The sequence below is a fragment of the Labrus bergylta genome, chromosome 3 (assembly GCF_963930695.1).
Source record: "Labrus bergylta chromosome 3, fLabBer1.1, whole genome shotgun sequence".
Classification (NCBI taxonomy): Eukaryota; Metazoa; Chordata; class Actinopteri; order Labriformes; family Labridae; genus Labrus; species Labrus bergylta.
Genome location: NC_089197.1, coordinates 19,044,027 through 19,066,608, shown reverse-complemented (window position 1 = coordinate 19,066,608; position 22,582 = coordinate 19,044,027). Strand labels below are relative to the sequence as shown.

Below are 22,582 nucleotides of genomic sequence, written 5' to 3'. Positions count from 1 at the left end.
ATTTTGTTATTAGTGCATTGAAGTCCCACCTTTAAATCTTCAAAAGAGGAACGATCGTTGCAGAGTTCATGCAGCTGTACAATGGTAAAGCCATTGCTACCCCTTGCACAACAAGTCTATGCTTTGGTTTGGGGTTGTGGAAAAAGAAGAGTGTTCAAAATTTTCAATTTCTCACAGAATACATGTATATGTACCCACAATATGATACATTTCACCGGGAGAAAACAGTCCCGTTTTTTTTAAAAAGCTGATCAAAATCTTCACCAACAGCTCCAAATGAGTCGCATGTTTGCGTTACAAGGGATGCCAACCGACAAATTCTTCTTCTTCAGCCTACTGAAGGTAAGTGTGACCTTTTGAAGAAGACCAAATGCTGTATTTGAAAAAAAAATAATACTGAAAAGGGAAATGTTTTTCTCATGTGCAGATGAAAGGTTTACACTGTTTCTCTCAGATCCTCTGATGAAGATGCTGAAAGTTAAAATTCTTCTGCACCACTTCTGAGAAAGATGAGAAGCAAGCAGTAGTCTCAAATGAACCTTGTCATGAATTAACAATAAAAAGGCTTCCTGACATTTATTTACAACCAAACTAAGAATGAACAACAATCCCCCTTCAGATAGATTTGGAATGACTTGTTAAAATTGGATGTATGTGACTGAGCACCTGCTAAATCTTACCTTCTTGCAGTGTATCCTAGACAAGATATTTTGAGCTGTTTGATTCATCATGAGTTGAAGCCTCAGGCTTCTTTTGTTCAAGAATGCTTAAGTAATACTAAACTACCATCCTCCAAATGCAGTCATTAATGAACAAAGTGATTCTGAAATATAAGTGTAGTCTTTGAGCCAGGATGTAGCCATTAAACATGCATGTTGGTTAATACATTACAGTAAGATGTATTTTTACTTTGACCCAGAGCTTTGGCTGAAGCTTAAAGACAAAAGCAAGGGGGGGGGGGAATTAGGGAAACAACTACTTTATTGCATAAGAAAACAATTTTTAAAAATAGCTATTTTCCCCCTAAATGTGGGTCCCACATAAAAGTATTTTTTTTTGCGTCTAGTCACGCCCCATTGGTGATGTCACAGCAGGTGTTTTTCATCAGTTGTCAAAGCACTGTGTGTCATCACCAGCTGGGGTGTGGTCAGGAGTGATTCATGCTTGAAATGTTCAGCCCACACAGAGAGCAGTGCAGCAGCAGTTTCTGTAGACTTGTATTCTGCAGAGTCGCCAGCAGAGGGCAGCAAAGGAGCCGCTTCTCCCAGGTGTCGGAAAAGGAAGTTTCTGGCAGGTCCCCTGTCACCCATCAACAAAACATTATGTAACAATCCCTGGAGATATAAGCGTCCATGCACAGGCTAACTACTATTAAATTAAATATCTATCAGTGATGATAGTAGATTTAATTAACTGAGTGGTCGTTTAATATTGGTATAGGATGGAAATGGGTACTTTTCCTTACTGTTTACTGGAGCGACAGTATGGCTTATTATGTTCATTGTGAACATATTTACCAAAATAAACCTAAAATTAAAATTAATCTTTTCTCACACTGTCCTGCATGACGAGTGGAGATCGTCTGCATGCATGTAATATGAAATCAGACACTTAGTTTGTCATAAACACATTTCTTACCGGAATATTGTCAACAACCCCAGACTGAATATGTCGACAACTAGATAATGTATGGAACTGTGTTATATATAAAGTTAGATGTAGAAATAGAGATAATGTATGGACCTTCAGTGATAATGATTCCTCGACAACTTTGAAATACAGCATTGGTTGAGGAATTGTGTTAAAACGGAATACTGATATAAATCATTAAATTATAGTGAGTGGAGAGACCCTCAGGAATACAAGCATGCAAAATAAACTACGGGAAAATAATCTGTCGAGTTCGTTGATTTACCACTTTTACGAGGGTTACATGAACGCCCCATGACACTGGCAGCTAGCCTAGCCGGCTAACTTTGCTAATCTGAATTATCGTCTCGGTTAAGCACACGGAAAGCTAGCAAGGATTACCAAATTTAGTTTTCCCCACATCTAGCGTTCAACGCAATTTTTCCTATCGGACACTCAGCGAAAAAAAAGGTTATTTGAAAGAAATGGCGTCGCTTGGAGAACCTGTGCGACTGGAAAGAGGTAACCATAGTCGACTAGCTTACGTTAGCTTAGAGATATTTGTTGTGATACCGGGGAAGACATTAAAGCTAGTTTAGCTAGCGTTAGCCAGATGGTTAGATTTAAGTTATTACCATCTTCTTTCTTGTTAATGTTGTTTTATGTTGAGTCTTGTGAACAGCTAATCGTATTGGCTGTTGTTTTTGTTTGTCTCATTTGCTCCGGCAGAATTGCAAGATAGTTTTACTGCTTCAATGTTTCACAAGATAATTAATAGTTACAACACTTGGCTGGTTTTTTTTAAAGATTCTTCTTCAACATCGAGGCTTCATAACAACTTGACACACCAGTTTCATGATCCTGATCATCTAAGACTTTATATTATAGACTTTATTTCAATCTCAGCTGCTGCTGTGTGTGTGTAAATAACTGAGGTTGATACTGAAACAAACAACATTATATTAATAATGATGTTTGTTTACCTGCAGAACACCTGAAGTAATAAGTTAAACAACCTGTTTCCGTATTTTAACTTTTAAGTTAAGTTTCTGGTTATGGTTTAATATGTTACTGCAGCAAAGAGATTTATTATTATTGCTTTAATATAGTGCATAACTTCTGTACAGTTTATTTTAATTTGCTTAGCTGTTAATACAACTCATTTATTTTTACTTTTTTGTACTCTTTCTTTTTTTTTCTTACAATGCTAGTACAATAATTCCAGTGTACCTGTACTGTCCTGTACCTGTGCACATTTTCTTTTTAAGATTGACGATATAATGTCCCATGTTGGTTATATATTCATCATTTAATTCAATGACATGTTTGTATTGACATCTCAGTTTAGGTAGGTGCAGTAAATCTTTCTCTGAAGCCTGGTGTAGTTCATCTTGTCTGATTGACTCATGAAGTGTCATTGAAGGGTTTTTTATTCATTTTCTCCAACCAGGGAAAAAAAAAAAAAAAAGTATGATCAGAATAAATCTACTGCAAGTCACGAAAAATCAAATTTCAAACAAATTCACATGTTTGTTCAGAGGAAATGGACCAAACAATAATTAGTTTATACATTTATAATGTATTCCAGTGGGAACACCTTTTGTTTAATTTCTGAAGCTCTCTAGATGCTCACTTATATTCTGGTGCAGATTGAGCACTGCCTTCAAGCGGGCAATGTCTTCATATCAATGTGGATATCAATAAAAGTCTTGATGATTATCTTTGTGTTTGTTTTCCTGTTGACAGATATTAACCGTGCTGTTGAACTGCTTGATAAGCTCCAGAGGACGGGGGAAGTGCCACCCCAGAAGCTACAGGCGCTGCAAAGAGTCTTACAGAGTGAATTCTGTAATGCTGTCAGAGAGGTTAGACTGTTTTGTCTTTGTCACTGTTTGGGCGCTTTGCTGTGCGAGAGGACAGAATAACAGAGTTTGGTTTGATTGCTTGTATTCAATTATTCAAGGAATGTGACCAAATACTGTCCAACCATGTCTCCTCAGGTTTATGAACATGTGTATGAAACTGTGGACATCAACAGCAGTCCTGAGGTTAGGGCCAACGCCACAGCTAAGGTATACCCAATTTCATTGCTATCTATTTTTATTTTCAGACCATTTGTATCTTCAAGAGCCTTTGTTGTTTTGAGTTAAACCTTTACATATTGCTTGCTTAGAGTATAAATACAATATATGCAAAGGTTAAAGAACTGTTTATTTGTAGGCAACTGTGGCAGCTTTTGCAGCCAGTGAGGGACACTCACATCCTCGTGTCGTGGAACTGCCTAAGACGGAAGAAGGCCTGGGTTTCAATATAATGGGTGGAAAGGAGCAGAACTCACCCATTTATATCTCACGGATCATCCCGGGAGGCATCGCTGACCGACATGGAGGCCTGAAGAGAGGCGACCAGCTCCTCTCTGTCAATGGGGTGGTACGTTCAATTTTACAGACTTACTCTTAAGATGTTGGGATGCAATCGCATAAAACACATCAGTCTGATCACATGAAAATATTTCTCAGACAGCTTTATTCAATTCCATGTAAAATATAAACAAAGCAAAGCTGGGGATTTTGAATAACATCTTCCTGGAAATTAAATAAACTCTGAAGCAGTTTGGACAGAAAAACAATCTAAACTTCTCAAATTGGACCTTTTTTCTTAAGTTAATTCTTTTTTTATAGCCCAAAATATAAAATAAAACATATCAGACATTTGCCTCAACAGATTGTACAGACACAGTATGTATTTTTCTGTTTCACTTCGGAGCTTATTCGTGGCAGTAAGAACTGTGTTAATCAATCAATCATTATTTGTATAGCCCCAATTCATTCAAGTGTTATCTCAAGGAGCTTTACAAAAGAGCAGGTAAAAGACTACACTCATTGTTCAGAGAAATGGGATAAAATGCAGGAAGGATTTCTCCTTTGTATTCCTCGCATTCCTGTTGTCCACACTTCCTGGCCGCTGAGGTGGCGGTCGGAGCAGGCCATGCACAAATGAGGACAGGGGTGGTTGGTGTCTGGGTGTCAGTGACGTCGTGGTAGTAGTGCCAGATCACCTCGCTGAAGGTTTGGGGGAGCTCCGTCTACTCGAGAGCCCGGCCTCTGCTGCCGGGACAAGGTCTCCTGTGTCAAATAAATGTTGCTGTACAACAAAAAAGGTAATGGAGAAGAGGACTACTGACAACATGGCTTCTGAAAATTGGCTCTGAAGCCAATCTAAGGAAGAAAATGTACCCATCCAGCTTTAAATAGTTCATATACAATAATTTGTATTGTTGAGAAACATGGACCTTCAGTATGTTGGTAAAACAAACATTCAAAGGCCGGCTCTTAAGTTTTCTTCCACAACAGTTCCATCATTCAGCCTTTGTGAATGATCCTTGTTGCGCCTCCAGCATCGGGCGTAAACAATCAACTTATTGACTTTGTTGCTCGTATTTTTTCTCTTGTAAAAAATTCCAAATTACAAACTTTTATATAGTAAGTTGGACCAAACCAATAAACATACTGAGTGCGTTGTTTGTTCCAGTGACCTCACACCTCGTTGATTTGGTGCTTAACAATGCCAATAGTATATTGCTTTTTTTAGGATTATACGACTGTAAAAACTGTAGCCTTAACGACAGTTGTTGTGCCTCTATGTTGTAAAAATGTTGTTTATTTCTGTGTTATTCAGAGTGTGGAAGGTGAGCACCACGAGAAAGCAGTGGAACTCCTCAAAGCCGCTCAGGGCACGGTGAAGCTGGTCGTAAGGTACACCCCCAAAGTCCTAGAGGAAATGGAGTCACGCTTTGAGAAAATGAGGTCGGCGAAGCGTCGGCAACAGAACAACTATCCCCAGTAGGATTTTTCTGTGATGATACCCAGCTCCCATGTCTCTCCTCTTCCTAGCCTTTTGGCCGTTTGTTCTGGTCCCTTTCTTATCTCCCTTCCTGAACAAAACCATAACAAACATGCCCATTGTTCCTTCTCCCACATACTGTTCATTGTGCTTCTACCCCTCTCTGTAGCATTAAAAGTTTATGTTAGACTTGACACTACAACTCTAGACCAACACTAAAATGATCATGATTGTCAACGTAGGTGGTCGCTCACATGTGTGCATTATTTTTCAAGTGACAATTTGAATGCAACTTTGAATGCTTTTGAGACCAACTACACAATTCCTTCGACTGGAAAGGCAGTGATTTAAATTGTTTCAGCACAGCCACTACTAAGTGCCTCAGGGCAGACCCGTTTATCTCATGTACTGTTTTCACCTCTCATTTATTTCTTTTTAATGGTTCAAAGTCGATTGCTGATAATTAAATGTTTTTTATGGCAAGATAAACTTCATACTTTTGTTATTTTCAAATATTATTTGATTAGATATTTATACACATAAACTACTCTTAAAACCCTTTAATTATGCATATTGATTTGATTACCACTCTACAGGCAGGTCTTAATGAGGAACTTTGAGGAGTTGATGACAGTTTGGATTAGTCAGAAAAGATAGTTATATGTTTGATAATGCAGGAAAGAAGTGGCAGGAAACGGAGAAACAACCGTGCTAGATTATCTTCAAGATTCTCTCTGGGCTTCCTCTTTTAGTTCTCTAAAGTCAAGACACACAATAAAAAGCTCAGCGGGTACTGTAAGTGACGTAATGGGGTCTCAGCAACTTTTGAGCTGAACGCCTGCCATCACTGAGACTTGCAGTTTTACTTTTATCAAAGTAATTAACACTCACAAGCATAAATCATGCTGTCAGCATAACACAGGACGTTTTCAGCTTTTGATGAATTTATCTTGACATACATCAGGAACGTATACTTCCTCTTTATTTTGCCAGATGTAGTACTGACTAGAAGTCAGTCGACTAGAAATGTGTCTTTGATCTGAAGTTCAAACGGCTTGTTAACACTGTTTGTGTCATCCTGTGGAAGTGGAAAAATGAGGAGAAATCAGACATTTGTGTATCAAGCAATCTGAAACAAGTCATCCTAATATGAGCTTTCATTGTTTGCACATGATTGAGATCACAGACACTGTACATGGTTACCTCATAAACATCAAGTTTTTAAAGAGTTTAGAAGATTATGGTGTCAATCTGCTGCATCGGCACATTAGTCATTTGATCTCTATAAATCGTTCAGAACAAGCGGGATAACAGGTTTAGAGAATGTCCTTTGATGATGCTTATACTCATGACAAACAATATTACAATAGATACATTTAAAAAAAAAAAAGTACTACAGCAATAGGTTTAGTTGTTTTCTGTACAGTCAGCACATATTTATTTCCATACTGAGACATTTTTGTATTTTTCTTCATTATCACTAAAATTCTTTCTCTGTGAAACCATCAGTTTAGTGGCACCAATCTACTCTATATTTAAATACAAACTGCACATCGTGTAAAAGGAATAACAATGGTGAACATCTTATTACTGAATACTGCCAATCAGTCAAGTCGTTCTGATTCTTTCTTTAGCAGGCTCGTGTAGGTAATGTGTTGATAACTCACAGGAGCCTGTTTTTGTAGACTTCCTCTCACTTTTTGAAATGCAACACAAAGTGTTGAAATCCTTGAATGCTGTGGATGTAAATGCTTTTAAAACAACAACACACGCCTGCATGCAACATATCAATCGAACAAGGTAACCAGTGAAAATATTTTATTATTCAATAATAAACAAAAAGGGAGTACTGTATGAAAAGACGTCTCTCTCTGATCTTTCAAGGGGAGACAACAGAATAATCACTTCACTAATATATTTAGAACTTTCTTACCACATCTAGATGCAGCGTCATGTTATGTATGATAATGTAAACTAGGCTCTAGCTGACCAAGCCATATTATTGAGATAGAGGGGCAGTAATGATTGAGGTAGCTGTGTTCAATCTGTGTGATATACACATTAGACAGAAGCTGGATCAAGTCGCAGAAACACTTTGCAGTGAATGATAAGTCTCTCTTTTTGATCTGGCACTCTTGAGATCTCTTACTTTTGTCTGTTACAATCTCTGCATGCATCCATTATTACCAGTCAGCTGTTTCCTTAGTTATCAGTTTAACTATCAAGCTGAACTGAAATTGCTTTGAATGGATGACACTTTTACCTAAATTATTAAAAGTAATGTGAGGAAAAAAGATCAAACACAATGAGTACATAAGCCCCTTATCTTATATCTTAACACTTCTTAAGAAGGCTTAATTTAGGGACAAAGTATAAAACATACAAAATACACCAAAACCTAATGCAAATTGATGATCTATGCAAGCAATTTCAAAACTTTGAATGAGTCTTAGAATGGTACAAAACAGCAGTAAATTTTCTGCAGAATGTTACTGAACACGGCCACTTTAAAGGCCGTGTGGACGCGGCTAATGTAACGTGACTTACTCAACCGTTTTTAACCGCTCGACTGAAACACATGGGAGTTGCTTTTACAATGTTTTATTATTGGGACATTCTTGAACTGATCACAGTCAGGTATTTGCAGTGAAATGTCTTGATCTAAGCTTTTCTATTGGATAGTTGATTGTCAGGATGCATGTAGAAGAGATGGTTTCTGTGACAGTGTGGTTAGCAATAGACCATTACATAGGCACTTTTTGTTTTGGGAGCAAGCATTTAGCACAAGAGTAGGGATGTACATAAAAGCTGAAATGTCTTAAAATAATATATAGTTTGTCACTTGATTGTTTGATCCGGCGTTGGCTAGCTAGATTCACTGCTTATGAACACGCATCATGAATCAGGAAAATGTAATGAGACTTGGTATTGATAATGCACAGTCACGCTCTCCACTGAATGTCACCGACCATTGTCTGACTTAGTTTGGAAACTCTGTGAAGTACCCTTCAACTTTCTACTCGTTTTCCTTGTCTATATATTGGGATGGTCAATAGAGTATTTTTTATAATACTTTTCTTTTGATATTTTTCTCAATTTTTATAAGTGATTTTCCTAAAACAAATACCAGGAATGATTGGTACTTCCATTTTGACTGTGTACCAAGGCCATATCAGAAAAGCCTCTCTGAAGAGCAGTGCAGGTGCAGAAGGAGATCTCTATAGAGAGGGGGGGGGGGGAGAGAGAGAGAGAGACCCTCCTGGATCAGAACTTCTCTTCTGAGGGCTGAACTGATTCTTTCTTTTCCAAACTAAGACCAAACTTGCAACATTTGTGAAATATTTGATAATGTTTTGAAAATGTTTTAGCCAGTGCTTGTTTAGAACTATTACCTTTAGAGCGTGTTGTGTTATTTTGTGTTCTCTGGTTTCTTACCTAATTAACTATGTTACATTGATGTGGAATGTAAACTGTTGTGATGTAGAACATATGGATACTTAGCTTGGAGGCTTAATAAACAGTGCTTACAATAACAAGTCTTAAAGGTCTCCTTGAACTCCTTTTTACGCACAATGTGACTCAATAACCCTGGAAACAACGGAGATAACACTTTTGATCGCATCTCTTTGTTTGTTGAGATATTTTATTTCAAACGTTTATGTTGCACACAGGCTGCATGATGCTTCAAATAACGGATATGACAGAATGTATGGAAGATGTCGTGTAAAAAATTTAGCATTAAACTCAGATTAAACAACACAGTATGATCCTGTTTGATGTAATAAATGTAAAAAATACTGTCAGAGAAAAAGGGCAGATTATCAACATGACTTGTTAAACTAGTTGAGATGTTTCATTTTCCAACAAATCTGACAAAGTCATACATTTCACTGCTGCAGCTGTTTTCCCTTTCTACCGCACTGCTCCTCTTTCACCGTGTTGCATCAAATGTATATAAAGCAAGAAACTACTTCACAGAACTAGTCATGCCATGAGGTAAAATACAGAAAATACTCCACAAACACTTTCCAAATCCAAGATTAAGTGGTGAATAACAATGTATCAGAGAGTAGGGGAGATCTTGAAACTAATAAGGTTTTCCGCATTAGAATTATCACGAACTATGGAGAATATAATCCCTGTTTTATAAGCCTCTCCATCTTTCTCTTTATGTGCAGTTTTGTGCTCTAAAGAAATCCAGCACACAAGATTTGAGCCTCACACTTTTATATATTGTTCCCAAATCAATCCACATCTTTAATCTTTGTTCTTACAGGCGGTGTTTTTAATAATCAGTACACAAAAAGCATGGATGTTATTAATAACATTAATCAGGCTCTGTTTCAATAATTATTGCAATAGAAAGTATTTGACGGAAGTTTTCCCTTCAGTCATGCCTGCATTAATGGGCACATCTAATAAAGCAACATATCTCTTTAATGATTACAACATTTTTGAATCTTGGAATTTTTTTTAATCAATGCTATTTATTTTATTTTGTGACATATTGAGAGTAGACAGTCTTCATGAGAAGTAAAATTGTGACCTACTTTTTCCGCCTAAATTGTCTGCTGCCACTTTCTTAGTGTTTTTAAAGTTTTTTCTGGATATAGTTATGTTTAAGCATCCATTCATACTATAGGTGTCTGAGAGGAGCTCAGAGGTAATTCAGTGGCTACTTGCCTGGAACCTAGCCGTGCATGTGACAGCGATTCATTAGAGCCGGTTGTTCACACTACAGCTTGAGACCGGAGCACAGCTGCTGGTTTCTCATCCTGTGGACCCGATCCACAGCAGAGTGTTGTGTGAGGATGGTTCGCTGCGTCTTTGCTGGCAACCGAAATCAATCACACCCAGGAACAAGCTGAGCAGCAGCAGCAGGGCCAGAGGACGAAGCAGGAGGCCAAACTGGATCTGGAGCCAAAACAACAGAAGGAGCCGACGAGAAAGAGGAAACTGATTCATGTATGGCGAAACAACACATAGTTTGTTCTAAGAGATGAGACCTAAAGAAAACTATACCAGCAGATATTTGAAGAAAAAACATACAAGTTTGAGAGCATTTCCTCTGCACATAGATATTGCTACAGCAAAATCTGTAAAGACCAAAAAGATCTGGACTAAATCACTTAGATTAAATATGTGACGTGAAAAAAGGCTAAATGCAGACTTTATCAGCCTGACTAGGATGAATGAGAAGTTTTCAGGCTTTAAAATGTAATTTAAATCATAAACAATTTATTTAACAATGATGGGACATATCTTGGAATAATGTGGTTTATTTTCCTTTTATTTAAACAAGTGGCAATTAATGGATATGGCACAGTCAAAATGTGGCATTACAGGGTTGTAAGTCTACATGTATTTAAGGTTTTGCTGTTCGGCACTGGTGGTAAAAAATATGTTCCTGCAGAAGAATTGCTCAGGAGGAGAAAATTGTTGCAGAAATAAAGTTGTGGATTTATTAACCAAAAACGTGCAAAAGAGCAAAAACAACAGTCCCGGGTAGATTAATAAGAAAACCACAGCACAGAAACCTGCCACAAATAACAGTGTTTCCCCTGAGACTCTGGCTGAGTCTACTTTTATGCTTCTCTTGGCCCCGCCCTAATTGGAGCAAACCATTTCAGGAACACATGGAAGCCAAAGAACAAAAATCCCACTAAAACAATAAATAATTTAACAGCTAAATAAGATAATATTTCAAGTGGGAATCTAAAGCAGAATATCTGACAACAGTAAATGGGAAACTTGTTTTATTGAACCTTTTATGTAGAAACAAGAAACACAACACAAACTGAAGGCGCCACTCTGCGCAGGAAGGAACCTTTTCACACAAAAAGTGGAATATTTAGAGGACAAAATGAAAATGTATGATGTTTTTATGGGATGAAATATAAATCAAATACAAAAATCATTTGTTTCAGTTTTTTACATGTTACGACTTTAAAAAAAAAAAAAAACATGCCTTAAGGGTTGTGGAAGTTTTCAAAGAGCTTATGTGTTGAAAATTGAAAGAATGAATATAATTTTCTATGCAAATGCCTGTAACTAACATATGAAATGGCCCTATTTGAATTTTCAAAACCTCTCACTGAAAACGTCACCATTATCTAAATTGAATTTCTGGTTGAGATTACAAAATATTTATAAATAGATCTATGCAATTTTCGGACTCTACTATACAAAATGTTATTTAAATTCTCATTTAAAGTGTCATTCTTTGAATGGAGGATTCTTGTAAACTACTTTAATTCTCACTCCGGTCCAGCAGGCGGCACTTTACTCTCTTTCGGTCTAAATGTCTGACGAAGAAGAAGCGAGGTTTCTTCCGCCTACATCCGGGGACTCTCCTTCCTTTCTGTCCGTGCTAACGTTGTAGTGAACACGCGTTCGCCTGTCCAGCAAGTAAGTGTTTGATATATAACTTAATATGTCAATTAATCGCAGGAATATAGACAATTAGGAACAAAGAATATGTAAGCTCGAACCACAAGTCCAAAAAAAAGAAGTTGAGGTGCGGCATTTGGTGATATTTGTTCTTTTTTTACACACCGGGATGACGCTAGCGGCTAAGTTAGCTAGTGATAATGTTAGCGGGTCCGCAGAGCACGCCGCCACATGGGTGTAAAATGTAACAAATTTAACTCATTTTTCACCTATTAAATCATTATTTCAATTTACGACACCATCTTAAAATTATTTTGTAGCGGTTTCTTTTAACTCAGAATATAGATGGTCAGATTGTGTGTTCATCTATCCTCCACAACGTTACTCAGAAGAGAAAAAAACTCTAATGCATTTGCTCAAAGTTGCCGTGCAAGCCCCCAACAATTTGATTTAAGATGTATATTATGTTAGCATTGTGTGGTTATAGTTACCTGCCAAGGATTTACCATTAAAAAAACATTTTAAGGACACTTTAAACGACTTCTACATATCAATCTTAGACTTAGTCTTCATGTGCCTCAAATTAATGGATATTCAAAATTTTGTTTCACAGTATAATAAAATCTCTTGTTGGCTTTCTGTTAAAGATTGGAGATGTGTTTATACGTTTAATTGAACATCATGCCAGATTTAGATTTATAAACGACACAATGTTAATGAAGGGAGGACTAACAAAATCTGCTACTATCTGTTTGGTGATTTATCAATTCACACTGTTTGAAATTATAATCCTACTTAACATTGCTTTTCTTGCAGAATGCGTTACGTTGCTGCTTACCTGCTCGCTTCCCTTTCTGGGACTCAGAACCCTGATGCCAAGGACATCAAGAAGATCCTTGAAAGTGTTGGCATTGAGGCTGATGATGCACGTCTTGACAAGGTACATCAGATGGTTTTCTTGGAGTTGGTGCTGCAGTGGTTCTACCAGCAGTGAGCTTTTGTTAACAGATTTGATTTCTTTCATCAGGTCATCACAGAGCTCAGTGGAAAGAACGTGGATGATGTAATTGCCACAGGTAAGTCTGCCAATGAATCATTTAGTAGGTAACTGGTCAAAAATAATCCAATTTGAAAAACTTTTAAATAATTTGAATGAAAGCAGACAGAAACAACAAGTCTTCATTTCATGTTGCTCAACCAAAAAAATAATATAACTGAGATTTTGAAGTTTATAACTATTCAACCAAAGGTCTTTTTTAATACTAGATTACATTTCTGACCTCTCTTGTTCCTGGATATGGAGTGTCAACGTTATTGAGCTTTTCCTCTGCCAACTCATGTCTCCTCAGGTTACGGCAAGCTGGCCAGCATGCCTGCAGGTGGTGCAGTGGCTGTTGCCAGCTCTGCAGCTGCTGGCTCAGGTGGAGCCGCAGCCCCTGCTGCAGGTGAGCATTGCAGTTTAGCACTTAATTTGTCAGCGTCAGTGACATTTGGCACATGCTTTCCCCTTGTATGTTGATCTGATTAAATTCTGTGTTAGTTTCACATGGTACCATGTTACAAATTTACAAATAACTATTTTGACAGTTTTGCCTATTTCTCAATTTTTACATCGCTCGTTAATCACTATGAATAAATTGATTGTGGAGAATGTTGGCTCTTTTCTTGGCAATTTTAAGTACAGCATCCTCTGTGTTTTAAAACAAATTCTGACTAATGTGTATAAAGATAAATGCATGAATTACTTTAGTGACAGGCATAGCTACATGTTGAATGTTATGTTGATTTTACAGAGATAAAATGTTATATTGTTTTGCAGCTGAGGAGAAAAAGGAAGAGAAGGAAGAATCTGAGGCGTCTGATGACGACATGGGATTCGGCCTGTTCGATTAAACTTTTCCAAAGGATAAATAAAATTTATAAAAAAATAAGTCAGTGGTTTTTTTTAATTATTTTTTTTAGCTTTGATCTTAATGTTATTGGTATTCAGAAAGTAGTAAAGGGTTTGAATGTGAGCTGGCTGGTGAAAAGGCAGCCACTGGTACCAAGATTTTTAATGTGCAACAGTCTGAAAATCAGTAACACAATTGTGCAAACATACAAAAACAAAATTGACATGGTGTTTCTGGAATGACACTGTTCAGTCATTGTTTTAAATATTTTGCATACAGTACTGTGCTGTAGGTCAGATACAAGTAACTAGATTAGAGACTGGAGCATGTGATTGAGCTCAGTTTTCAGCAGATGGCGCTGTCCAATTTGTAGCACGAGCACATGCTGTGTCTGTTCTTCAAAACATTTTCAATCATTAATGAAAATGGATTAGTCCACACCATGGACTGTTTAAAAATAACATTATTTACAGTGTACCGTTCAAACATGCGTTGTCTACTGCAGATGAAGTAGTGTTGGCTCGCCTGCACTGTGTCATCTGTCCACTGACCAGCATTACAGGATAAGAATTTGATGTAGCTGTCAAAGTACCTCCCAGAAGCATATTTCTTGAACTGATGAACACCTGATTTCAGTAATACAAAGGAAAAAACCTAACAAGCTTGAGTTTGGTTGTTTCACTGTTAGTAATGTGATGAATATTTACTTCAATAATAGGCCTAGTCTGCAGCCCTTACAGGCCCTTGGCAAAAAAAAAAACCTTTTCTTGTTCAAAGTGTATCAAAATCTCAGGTGTATGAAACTGAATGTAGATGTGAAGACCAAAAAGACAATCTATCTGAGCAGGCATAATGGGGCATTGCACAGCAAAAATCAAAATGATTTGACTACAGGAGATTTTGATGATTAAAATTCACATTAGTCTTGTTAAAATCAGTAATTTGAAAGATCGGATATGTTAAACATCAGCTCACTTAAGTTTCCTGGTTTTCCTTATGTCTAATAAATTAAAATAGCTTCAAAACGACTAAAAACAGGTTTCATGCAGTGGACTAGAAGAGCCTGTTTATACTAAGAAAATGAAAAATGCTGCTTGTTTGTAATTGAATGTGTTTTGATATTTGTTTCTTTGGGCAGCACTTGAACCTGTCTCATACACTAAGCAGGCCGTAAACCCAACAAGGCCTACAGTATATGTTCCTGAATGAAATGGATCGTTTAGACAGTGAACCACTCTGGTGTCTTGATAGCAAGAAAAATCTTTTCATTTTAAATGTTTTTGTAAATACACATAATTTACAGAAGTGTGTATATAAGTATTCCCAAACTAGTAAACAAAGAGTAGCCATTTTTGCTTGGTTTCTAATTTATCCCTGTCAAAGACTGATGAACGTTTAACGATTGGCTTTTAGGATTGTCTAATACAGTGTGTCTTAGGATAGGAGAGGAGAGGATAATACTTTATTGATCCCCAGAGGGGAAATTCGGGCGTTACAGCAGCACAGACAAGAAAGCTCAAATACACATTAAACAGAATAGATAAGATAAATAAGAATAAAAAAATAAAAACAGGGGGTATATACAGTACAAAAATTAATGTTGAAGTTAACTGGGGGGAATTGAGAATTGAGACAGTATTTGAAGAGAATGACAAGATACTTACTAAGCCACTTAGTCATGTCCTGATGAGTCATTAAGTTACACGCTGTTTCTCAATATTAAACTTCTCCTGATTTTGTCCGTGACGCCACAGAGCTGAATCATGTCATGTGCTCCGAGCTGAGCCAGCAGATGATAGCTCTTTGGAAGTTTATTGTTTTTTTGGGTGTAAAAGATATGACTGTGCTGTAGTAGATGTGATGTCCTGATATAAACTTATAATTACCAGCTTGGAAATAAACCTGATCCCATGGTCAAGCCTCAAGTCTCCTAACTCTAAATACCCTTTGAAACCATGGCCAAAGTTTACCCTTTCACAACCATGGTTTAGGGTACTTATTGCTAGAGATTTGAATTCTAGCTATGCTGCGAATAACCTCATGTTGTTCCTTTGATTTTACACAACTCCAGAGCATTACTTGTCATTATTCACATTCATTGCAAACTTTTCCTTCACTGTGTACTGTTTTCTGTAGACACAAATAAAGCGGGAAACCTTAAGTATCAAACTTTAAGTATCGAAAGTAAAAGAAGTCGATGTTCTGAAATATCTATTTAAGTTTATGTACTTTATATATTAGGAATATTTACTGATGCCTTTACAATAGATTAATATTGTAGCTTGTTATTGGGCACCAACTTTATCCGCTGTCTTTGCCGAATGTTGTAATATATTATTTATATTAAAAAGCGCTGTGCCCGACACCTTTTTCAATTGAATTAACTTTTCAGAAAAGCGCTGGGTGACGTCAAGCGCCTTTCTGACAGCTGACCAATCAGGACGAGTAGTGACCTACGTCCCTAGTTACCATAGACTGTAAATATTAGTTACCTGTGTCCAACAACGGCGAACTTCCACCAGATAATGTTTTGCATTGTGTGCCCGCTTCCGGTCTGTTACGGGTCCGTGCATCGTCATCCGTCAACAACACCCACCGGGCTGTGTTCTCAGTCCGCAGCCCAGCACGAGATAATACGATGTATGTGGTATAAAACTCAATAAAAACCTTATAAACACATAAACAAACACACAAACGGTGGTTTTTCTGAACCGTCAAAACAGGGTTTTTTTTTTCAAAAAAAAAAATAAACCAGATGTTTTAATGTCGGTGTCTGACTTCCCGTCCCGCTTCTTCTTTTTCTGTGCAAAATTGATGCGTCGTGCTCCGGCGCGGTTGCGCCACAGACTACATCCTGTTGTTATGGTTACAGAAAGCAGTGAACACGGCCTAAATCTGGTTAAATCTGGCTGGAGGCTAGCAAGTAATTGTACATAAATAATTAAAGATAGAGGAAAATATACAACTGAGTTCATTATACTTGGTAACTTTCCACCATTGCTTCAAAAAAAAAAACCTCAATATAAATACATAAATGTGGGAGCAGCATGTCACGCCCTCTTCCGGGTAGTGACGTCACGGTCCGCACCATTCGCTTATCTGTCGCGGTGCCGCGCGTTACCCGCAGTGCGCCCTATCGTTAGCGGACAGTGAAGGTTACCTGCTTCAACAGTGCTTGAACGGCAACCTTTCGACTGTCTTCTTACAACACCAGGACGGGAATAATCCATCAAATCAGCCAGAACACCGCCTTTAACATCAAACGTAATTTTCATAATCTAAAAAAAAACTGAAGCTCGCTTAAGATTTCTTCAACACGTTTTAGCCAACAAGCTAGCTGTTTGTTTTTGCTATCTAGCCACACTTCTTCCGCCTTACCAGAAGACCCGAGAATAAAATCAGGTAAGGATCTGTAAGATTCTTGTTTTCCTGTTTGTTCATTTGTATTAGTCGGGCATGTAATTGTCAGTAAAGAAAGCTTTACTGCTTCGGTTGTTTATCTCCTCCCATTAATTATGGCCTTGACGCAGTTTGTTCCTGATCCTCTGCGCAGCTTGTTCAGTCACAGGCCTGTAAAACATGCGAAATAAACACAAGATACTAGTAAGTCTAACACATTGGAGCTGATTAAAATGAACCAACTATTAATTTTATGATTTTTCTAGCTTTATTTCCTTGTTATTTCCAGTGTTTTTCTTATGTAACTGTGTTTGTTTGTGGTGTCAAACCCACTGACTCGTAGGTGGTAATCAGGCTGTTCTCATTACGCTGCTGTTGTGTAAGGCACACTAAAGTGCATGCAATATTTATTATATGTTAATATTGTATTCATGTCGAACTGTACTTAGAAGCTACAGGTAATGTCCAGTAATATTTGCCTTTTTTTTGTCAAGAACATTATATCTTAAAGTTGATCTGTTGTTTGATAAAATATTTAAACGAGATAATACTTACCGAGTCTTTTCTTTTTCAAAAGTGAAATGAATCATCACTATCGAGAAGGACACAACATACGTCGTTTTAACTGTAAAGTTAAAAGACACCATTTAGGAAATGTTTTAGTATGTTAAAACAATTTCAATCCGAGTAAGCCTTACTTTTTAATGAGCTGTTTTAAGAAATACCAGAAGAAGTTACATTTGATTAATTTTACTTTGAACATTTGGATCCCTTTTATCATAGCATGTACTGTCCAGACTCGTATCAGCCTTTCCCTTATCTTACACGCACACTCACACTCACACACACACTGTGTTTGTGTGTCTTGTAAGACTTTTCCTTGCTTCTTTCAGAACCATGAGTTCCCAGGTGAGACAGAACTTCCACCAGGACTGCGAGGCTGCAATCAACAGGCAGATCAACCTGGAGCTGTATGCCTCTTACGTCTACCTGTCTATGGTGAGTGAAAAATCCCTGAATAGAATAAAGTGGAAGATAATGCAGGCAGGACATGTTGGTATTGGAGAAACATGCTGGTATCAGTTATTACAGAGAAGTAATTTTGATTTGCCTTTTCGCTTTGCTCGGTTGTGGTTATATAACTGCAGTGTTGTCGAGGTGTTTATCCTCAGAGTGCCAACATACAGCAGATGGATGAAAAACAATGTGGGTAGTTGGAAAAAGGACCTGAAAACCATACTGAAGTAAAAGTAAAGATACCTCACTCGAAAGTAACTAAAAGTTAAAGTTGAGTTAAAGTCTTAAAGTAGCCGATTCTAAATGTACTTAAGTATTAAAAGTAGCTGGTGTTAAAATGTACTTCAGTATAGTAACAAAGACACGAGCCAGATATTCTCAACAATATTACAACACTTTTTCCTAACAATAGCAAAACTTTTCTTCCACTTCCTATCGGTTTCCTCTTACTCCCTCCTCTCTCTTTATGGAGATAAAGCGACATGTGTTGCCGTTCATTAGTTAGAGGTTTGCGGTGTGGCAGCATCCCATTCTGCTCTTTAACCAGCATCTGTGAGAGATAAGGCCAGCCAATGTGTCACCTTTTTAATGAAGATATGCTGGGACTTGTTTTGATAAGAGAACGCGCACCACTCTTCTTTGCTCTCATGTGGACATGCAGAGTCTAGATAATCAACGCTGATGATTAGAGACCAACGATTACATTCAGGTAGAAAGTTACGAGTATCAAGGTGTATTGATGTAGTGAAATTATCTTTCTTTCAGATAACATGTAGAGAAGTCAAATTAGAAGTTGCAAAAATATTAAATACCAAGTAAAGTACAGATTTTCTAAAAATGTAACTAAGTATTTTTTTTACAAAGATAGTAGTTTGGAACATGGAGTCAGTCCTATTTTGATAAAATCACAGTGATCAGCCATTTATATTAAACATTAACTTGTGAAACATGCAAATAAGTGCGAAGGTGTCTGTTTGATGTCATGTGAGCTTAGCTCTGATGAATGTACTTCGGTGAACAAAGGTTGAAGTTCTGTTTGAGATTGTGGTATGTACAGAAACCGGGCACAGAGTTTGTTGCCTGACCTTAAAACCGTGTTTCAACTCCGGGCAAAGCCCTCATCAATCGTTCCAAGACAGCTGTGTAAAAAAAAAAAAAGGGATTTTATAAATATGTAATTCTTAAACATTCTCTCCAGTTCCTTTCATTTTTAGAAAGGTTAGCCAGGTAGTATCAAAGAGAAACAGACGTTTGGATTTGTTGATTTGTTTTGGAAAGTTCTGTTCTTGTTAGTTCTGATTAATAAAAGCAGCTAATTGTTTCTGTTAGCTATTATTATTATTATTATTATTATTATTATTATTATTATTATTATACTAAACTGTATGAGTGGCCACTTTAAGATTTGTCTAATGTTTCTGTGTCTGAACTGCCAATAATGCCATACTTAACTTTCTCTGTTACTTTATGTAAGTTAAGTACTTAACTTTATGTTGTTGTTTTTTGGTATTTAAATACATTTGAGGCTCTTTTTTATGTTGTTCTTTCTTTGTGCTGTAATGTTTGGGCAGCGTGGTACAAGAGTTAGTTCAGGATTAATCAAGTTCTATTTGATATAATCTTGGCTAGACACTTCTGTTTGTGATTTATTTGCCTATTCCAGGACTAGTTACTCCCCAGAAGGAAATGCCGACTTCAGAAAAAGTTGAAAAACAAACTTTTCTTTTCCCCTCACAGGCCTACTACTTTGACCGGGATGACCAGGCATTACCCAACTTTGCCAAGTTCTTTCGTGATCAGTCGCATGAGGAGCGTGAGCACGCTGAGAAGTTGATGAAACTACAGAACCAGAGGGGGGGCAGGATCTTCCTACAGGATGTCAGGGTATGTGCTGCTATTGGATCTGATCAATAGTTGTTTTTTTTGTGTCTTTGCATTTTTGCGCGCGTTGTCTCAATTTGTGCTATCGTGTGGCCCATGCTGGGAGGGTAGCTAAGTGACAAAAAGATACCGCGGGCGTAACTGTGCTGCTTATCTTAACTCTCAAACACATCGTTGGAGTCAAATGTTAAACACATCCTGGCCTACTTTGTCACACAGAAGCCAGAGAGGGACGAGTGGGGCAGTGGAATCGAGGCCCTGGAATGTGCCCTGCAGCTGGAGAAGAGTGTGAACCAGTCACTGCTGGACTTGCACAAGCTCTGCTCTGATCACAATGACCCACATGTGAGTATGATGGTTGCCCAGTTAAGCACCTTCAAACCCATTTTACGTCAGTATCACATCCTTTGAGAGAACACCAAGCCCATATTCTCTAGATTAAAGTTTTAATCAAGATTTTAAATAAGAACAAAAACACTCAGGGTAATGATTCAGTGACCTTGTTCATACTATGTTAAATGATAAAAAAAATATTCAGATCTGAGTATAAGCTCTGAGCTGTACACATTTTTTTTTAATACACCTGTACCCTACAGAACATCGGTGGTTAGATATGAGGGATGGGAATCGCAGAGTGACATACAATACACAATACGTGGCCCACAATGACAATATCATGATCCTCCGATAATTTATATATTGCAAGACAATCGTATAATAATATAATGAATGATGAATCACTTATGCTTTCTAACTGAAGAATCCAAAACACTTCTCAAAAGTCTAAGTACAGTATTAATATATTTATTCACTGCATCTATGTGTCATTTTCACCTCTTATCACACTATCATAACTTCTTCTTTTGTGACATTATCCCACTGTCATCTTCTTGTTCTTTTGACAATGAACTATTGTTAACATTACCCTTTTTCATCTGCGCCAAGTCATAAATAGTGACTCAATGAGTCAAAGTGGCAGGGAAGCCTGCTTTAGAGTGTAGAAAGTTTAGAGTGCTGTAGTTTTTATCAAAATATATATTTGGCTCTGTTTTTCTTACATAATTGTATCGTATAGGTAGAGTTGTATTTATATTCAACCTGCAGGTCTCCTTTTTTATTTTTCACCAGATGTGAAACATCTGTTAAATATTGTTGTGTCCTGTTTTGATGTCTCAAAACATGTTTTATTTACTCCAGAGCTATATTTAACTAAACATTAGGTTGCAAAACAGGACTCCCAGATGTGAACATACTAAATAGATAGATAATCAAAGTGTTTGCCTTTAAGTTTTATTTAGCTCTGATTTAATTTCATCCCTTTTTTCTTTTAGTTGTGTGATTTCATTGAGACGCACTACCTGGACGAGCAGGTGAAGTCCATCAAAGAGCTGGCAGACTGGGTGACCAACCTACGCCGTATGGGAGCTCCACAGAACGGCTTGGCAGAGTACCTGTTTGACAAACACACCTTAGGCAAAGAAAGCAGCTAAATACCTTCACAGCACATTTCCCCAAGCTTTCTTAATATGTATGTTTGTATCTCGCTTTCACCTGTTTTCAAATCTAAAGCCATCTGCATGATTGAAGCTCGTCATTGAAACCTCTTATATTACTCGTATTCCATATTAAAGTTCAAAGATCTCTTTTCCCTCTGCTTTTAGCCATGCCTTTGTCATCACTATATTTGTGGTGGGGTTTTTTGCCAGGACATGTTTATCAAACCAATAAAACAAACCCTCTGGATTCTGATTTTCTGCTCTTATTTTCTAATGTTTCCAAGTGTGTCAAATGTGGAAACCACAATACTTCAGTGGAGAAAACCTGGTTAATTATAACACAGATGATCTGTTTCACTTCCACTAACATTGAAAACAGAACTAGACTGCAGCTGACGCTCTTCTGTAGAATTACACTCGTGTCAATGATGAACAAAGGGCAAATGGAGAAGTATTGCTTTTCTAACCTAAACGTTCATGAAGAAGATGATAGTAACTGGAGATTTCTAAGACTAATACAACAAAAAAACACTGTTTATCCAATATGGCAAAAATACTGATTTCCTACACACCTGAAAAATTTACCAAAAAAACACAATAAGCAGTGTGATGACTAACTCATCATTTTCTGTCATTTATTTCATGGAACGACATCAGGAAAGCTGTCAATTTTGTGAAATGCACTGTTTGGATTTCCTTCAATCCACAGTTCCTCATTCTGTTCGTGGAGCTCTGGATGAATTTCTCTTTCGACCAGCTCATGGGTTTCTAAAGTTTTAAGTAATCGGGGGTTTTCAAAATCAGAAGCTTCAATAGTTCACAGGAAGTATAGCTGAAACTCTGGGGAGGAGACCTCTGGAGTCTCCCTTGTTTTGTAATAGGGCCTGTTTGTTTTTTTTAGATTTTTCTTCTGCCAGGGTAATAAACTATTGGTTTGAATGGCTGCTGGGTCACTCCCTCTAGTGGTGGTTAAAAAAACAATAATCAACAGTACTAAATCAGACCATACATTAACAGCCTGCAGTAACTTTATAA

At 37.4% G+C, this 22,582-nt stretch overlaps 3 protein-coding genes across 3 annotated transcripts; all 3 read left to right on the top strand.

The window, feature by feature from the left end:
- Positions 1 to 1,921: 1,921 nt before the first annotated feature.
- lin7c (lin-7 homolog C (C. elegans)) lies at positions 1,922 to 9,008 on the top strand. The gene is made up of 5 exons (XM_020632505.3): positions 1,922 to 2,151; positions 3,376 to 3,494; positions 3,630 to 3,701; positions 3,850 to 4,059; positions 5,308 to 9,008. Exons 1-5 carry the CDS (start codon positions 2,115 to 2,117, stop codon positions 5,473 to 5,475), a joined length of 606 nt encoding a protein of 201 aa, XP_020488161.1. The 5' UTR covers positions 1,922 to 2,114; the 3' UTR covers positions 5,476 to 9,008.
- A 2,767-nt stretch (positions 9,009 to 11,775) lies between these two features.
- Positions 11,776 to 13,793, top strand: LOC109982984 (large ribosomal subunit protein P2). The gene is made up of 5 exons (XM_020632479.3): positions 11,776 to 11,880; positions 12,679 to 12,802; positions 12,890 to 12,938; positions 13,212 to 13,307; positions 13,682 to 13,793. The coding sequence occupies exons 2-5, from the start codon at positions 12,680 to 12,682 to the stop codon at positions 13,753 to 13,755; spliced, it is 342 nt and encodes a 113-aa protein (XP_020488135.1). The 5' UTR covers positions 11,776 to 11,880; position 12,679; the 3' UTR covers positions 13,756 to 13,793.
- Positions 13,794 to 16,868: 3,075 nt separating this feature from the next.
- LOC109982987 (ferritin, heavy subunit) lies at positions 16,869 to 21,800 on the top strand. Its single transcript, XM_020632484.3, has 5 exons — positions 16,869 to 17,156; positions 18,047 to 18,152; positions 19,908 to 20,054; positions 20,271 to 20,396; positions 21,383 to 21,800. Exons 2-5 carry the CDS (start codon positions 18,051 to 18,053, stop codon positions 21,539 to 21,541), a joined length of 534 nt encoding a protein of 177 aa, XP_020488140.1. The 5' UTR covers positions 16,869 to 17,156; positions 18,047 to 18,050; the 3' UTR covers positions 21,542 to 21,800.
- The last annotated feature ends 782 nt before the right edge of the window (positions 21,801 to 22,582 follow it).

Bases quoted from the DNA above. Each gene is read 5' to 3' on its own strand.
- lin7c (XM_020632505.3), top strand. From the start codon at position 2,115: ATGGCGTCGCTTGGAGAACCTGTGCGACTGGAAAGAG. The intron at 3,702-3,849 runs GTATACCCAATT...GTTTATTTGTAG, and splicing joins GGGCCAACGCCACAGCTAAG to GCAACTGTGGCAGCTTTTGC. The intron at 4,060-5,307 runs GTACGTTCAATT...TGTGTTATTCAG, and splicing joins TCCTCTCTGTCAATGGGGTG to AGTGTGGAAGGTGAGCACCA.
- LOC109982984 (XM_020632479.3), top strand. From the start codon at position 12,680: ATGCGTTACGTTGCTGCTTACCTGCTCGCTTCCCTTTCTGGGACTCAG. The intron at 12,803-12,889 runs GTACATCAGATG...TTCTTTCATCAG, and splicing joins ATGATGCACGTCTTGACAAG to GTCATCACAGAGCTCAGTGG. The intron at 12,939-13,211 runs GTAAGTCTGCCA...ATGTCTCCTCAG, and splicing joins GGATGATGTAATTGCCACAG to GTTACGGCAAGCTGGCCAGC.
- LOC109982987 (XM_020632484.3), top strand. From the start codon at position 18,051: ATGAGTTCCCAGGTGAGACAGAACTTCCACCAGGACTGCGAGGCTGCA. The intron at 20,055-20,270 runs GTATGTGCTGCT...TTTGTCACACAG, and splicing joins TCTTCCTACAGGATGTCAGG to AAGCCAGAGAGGGACGAGTG. The intron at 20,397-21,382 runs GTGAGTATGATG...TTTTTCTTTTAG, and splicing joins CTGATCACAATGACCCACAT to TTGTGTGATTTCATTGAGAC.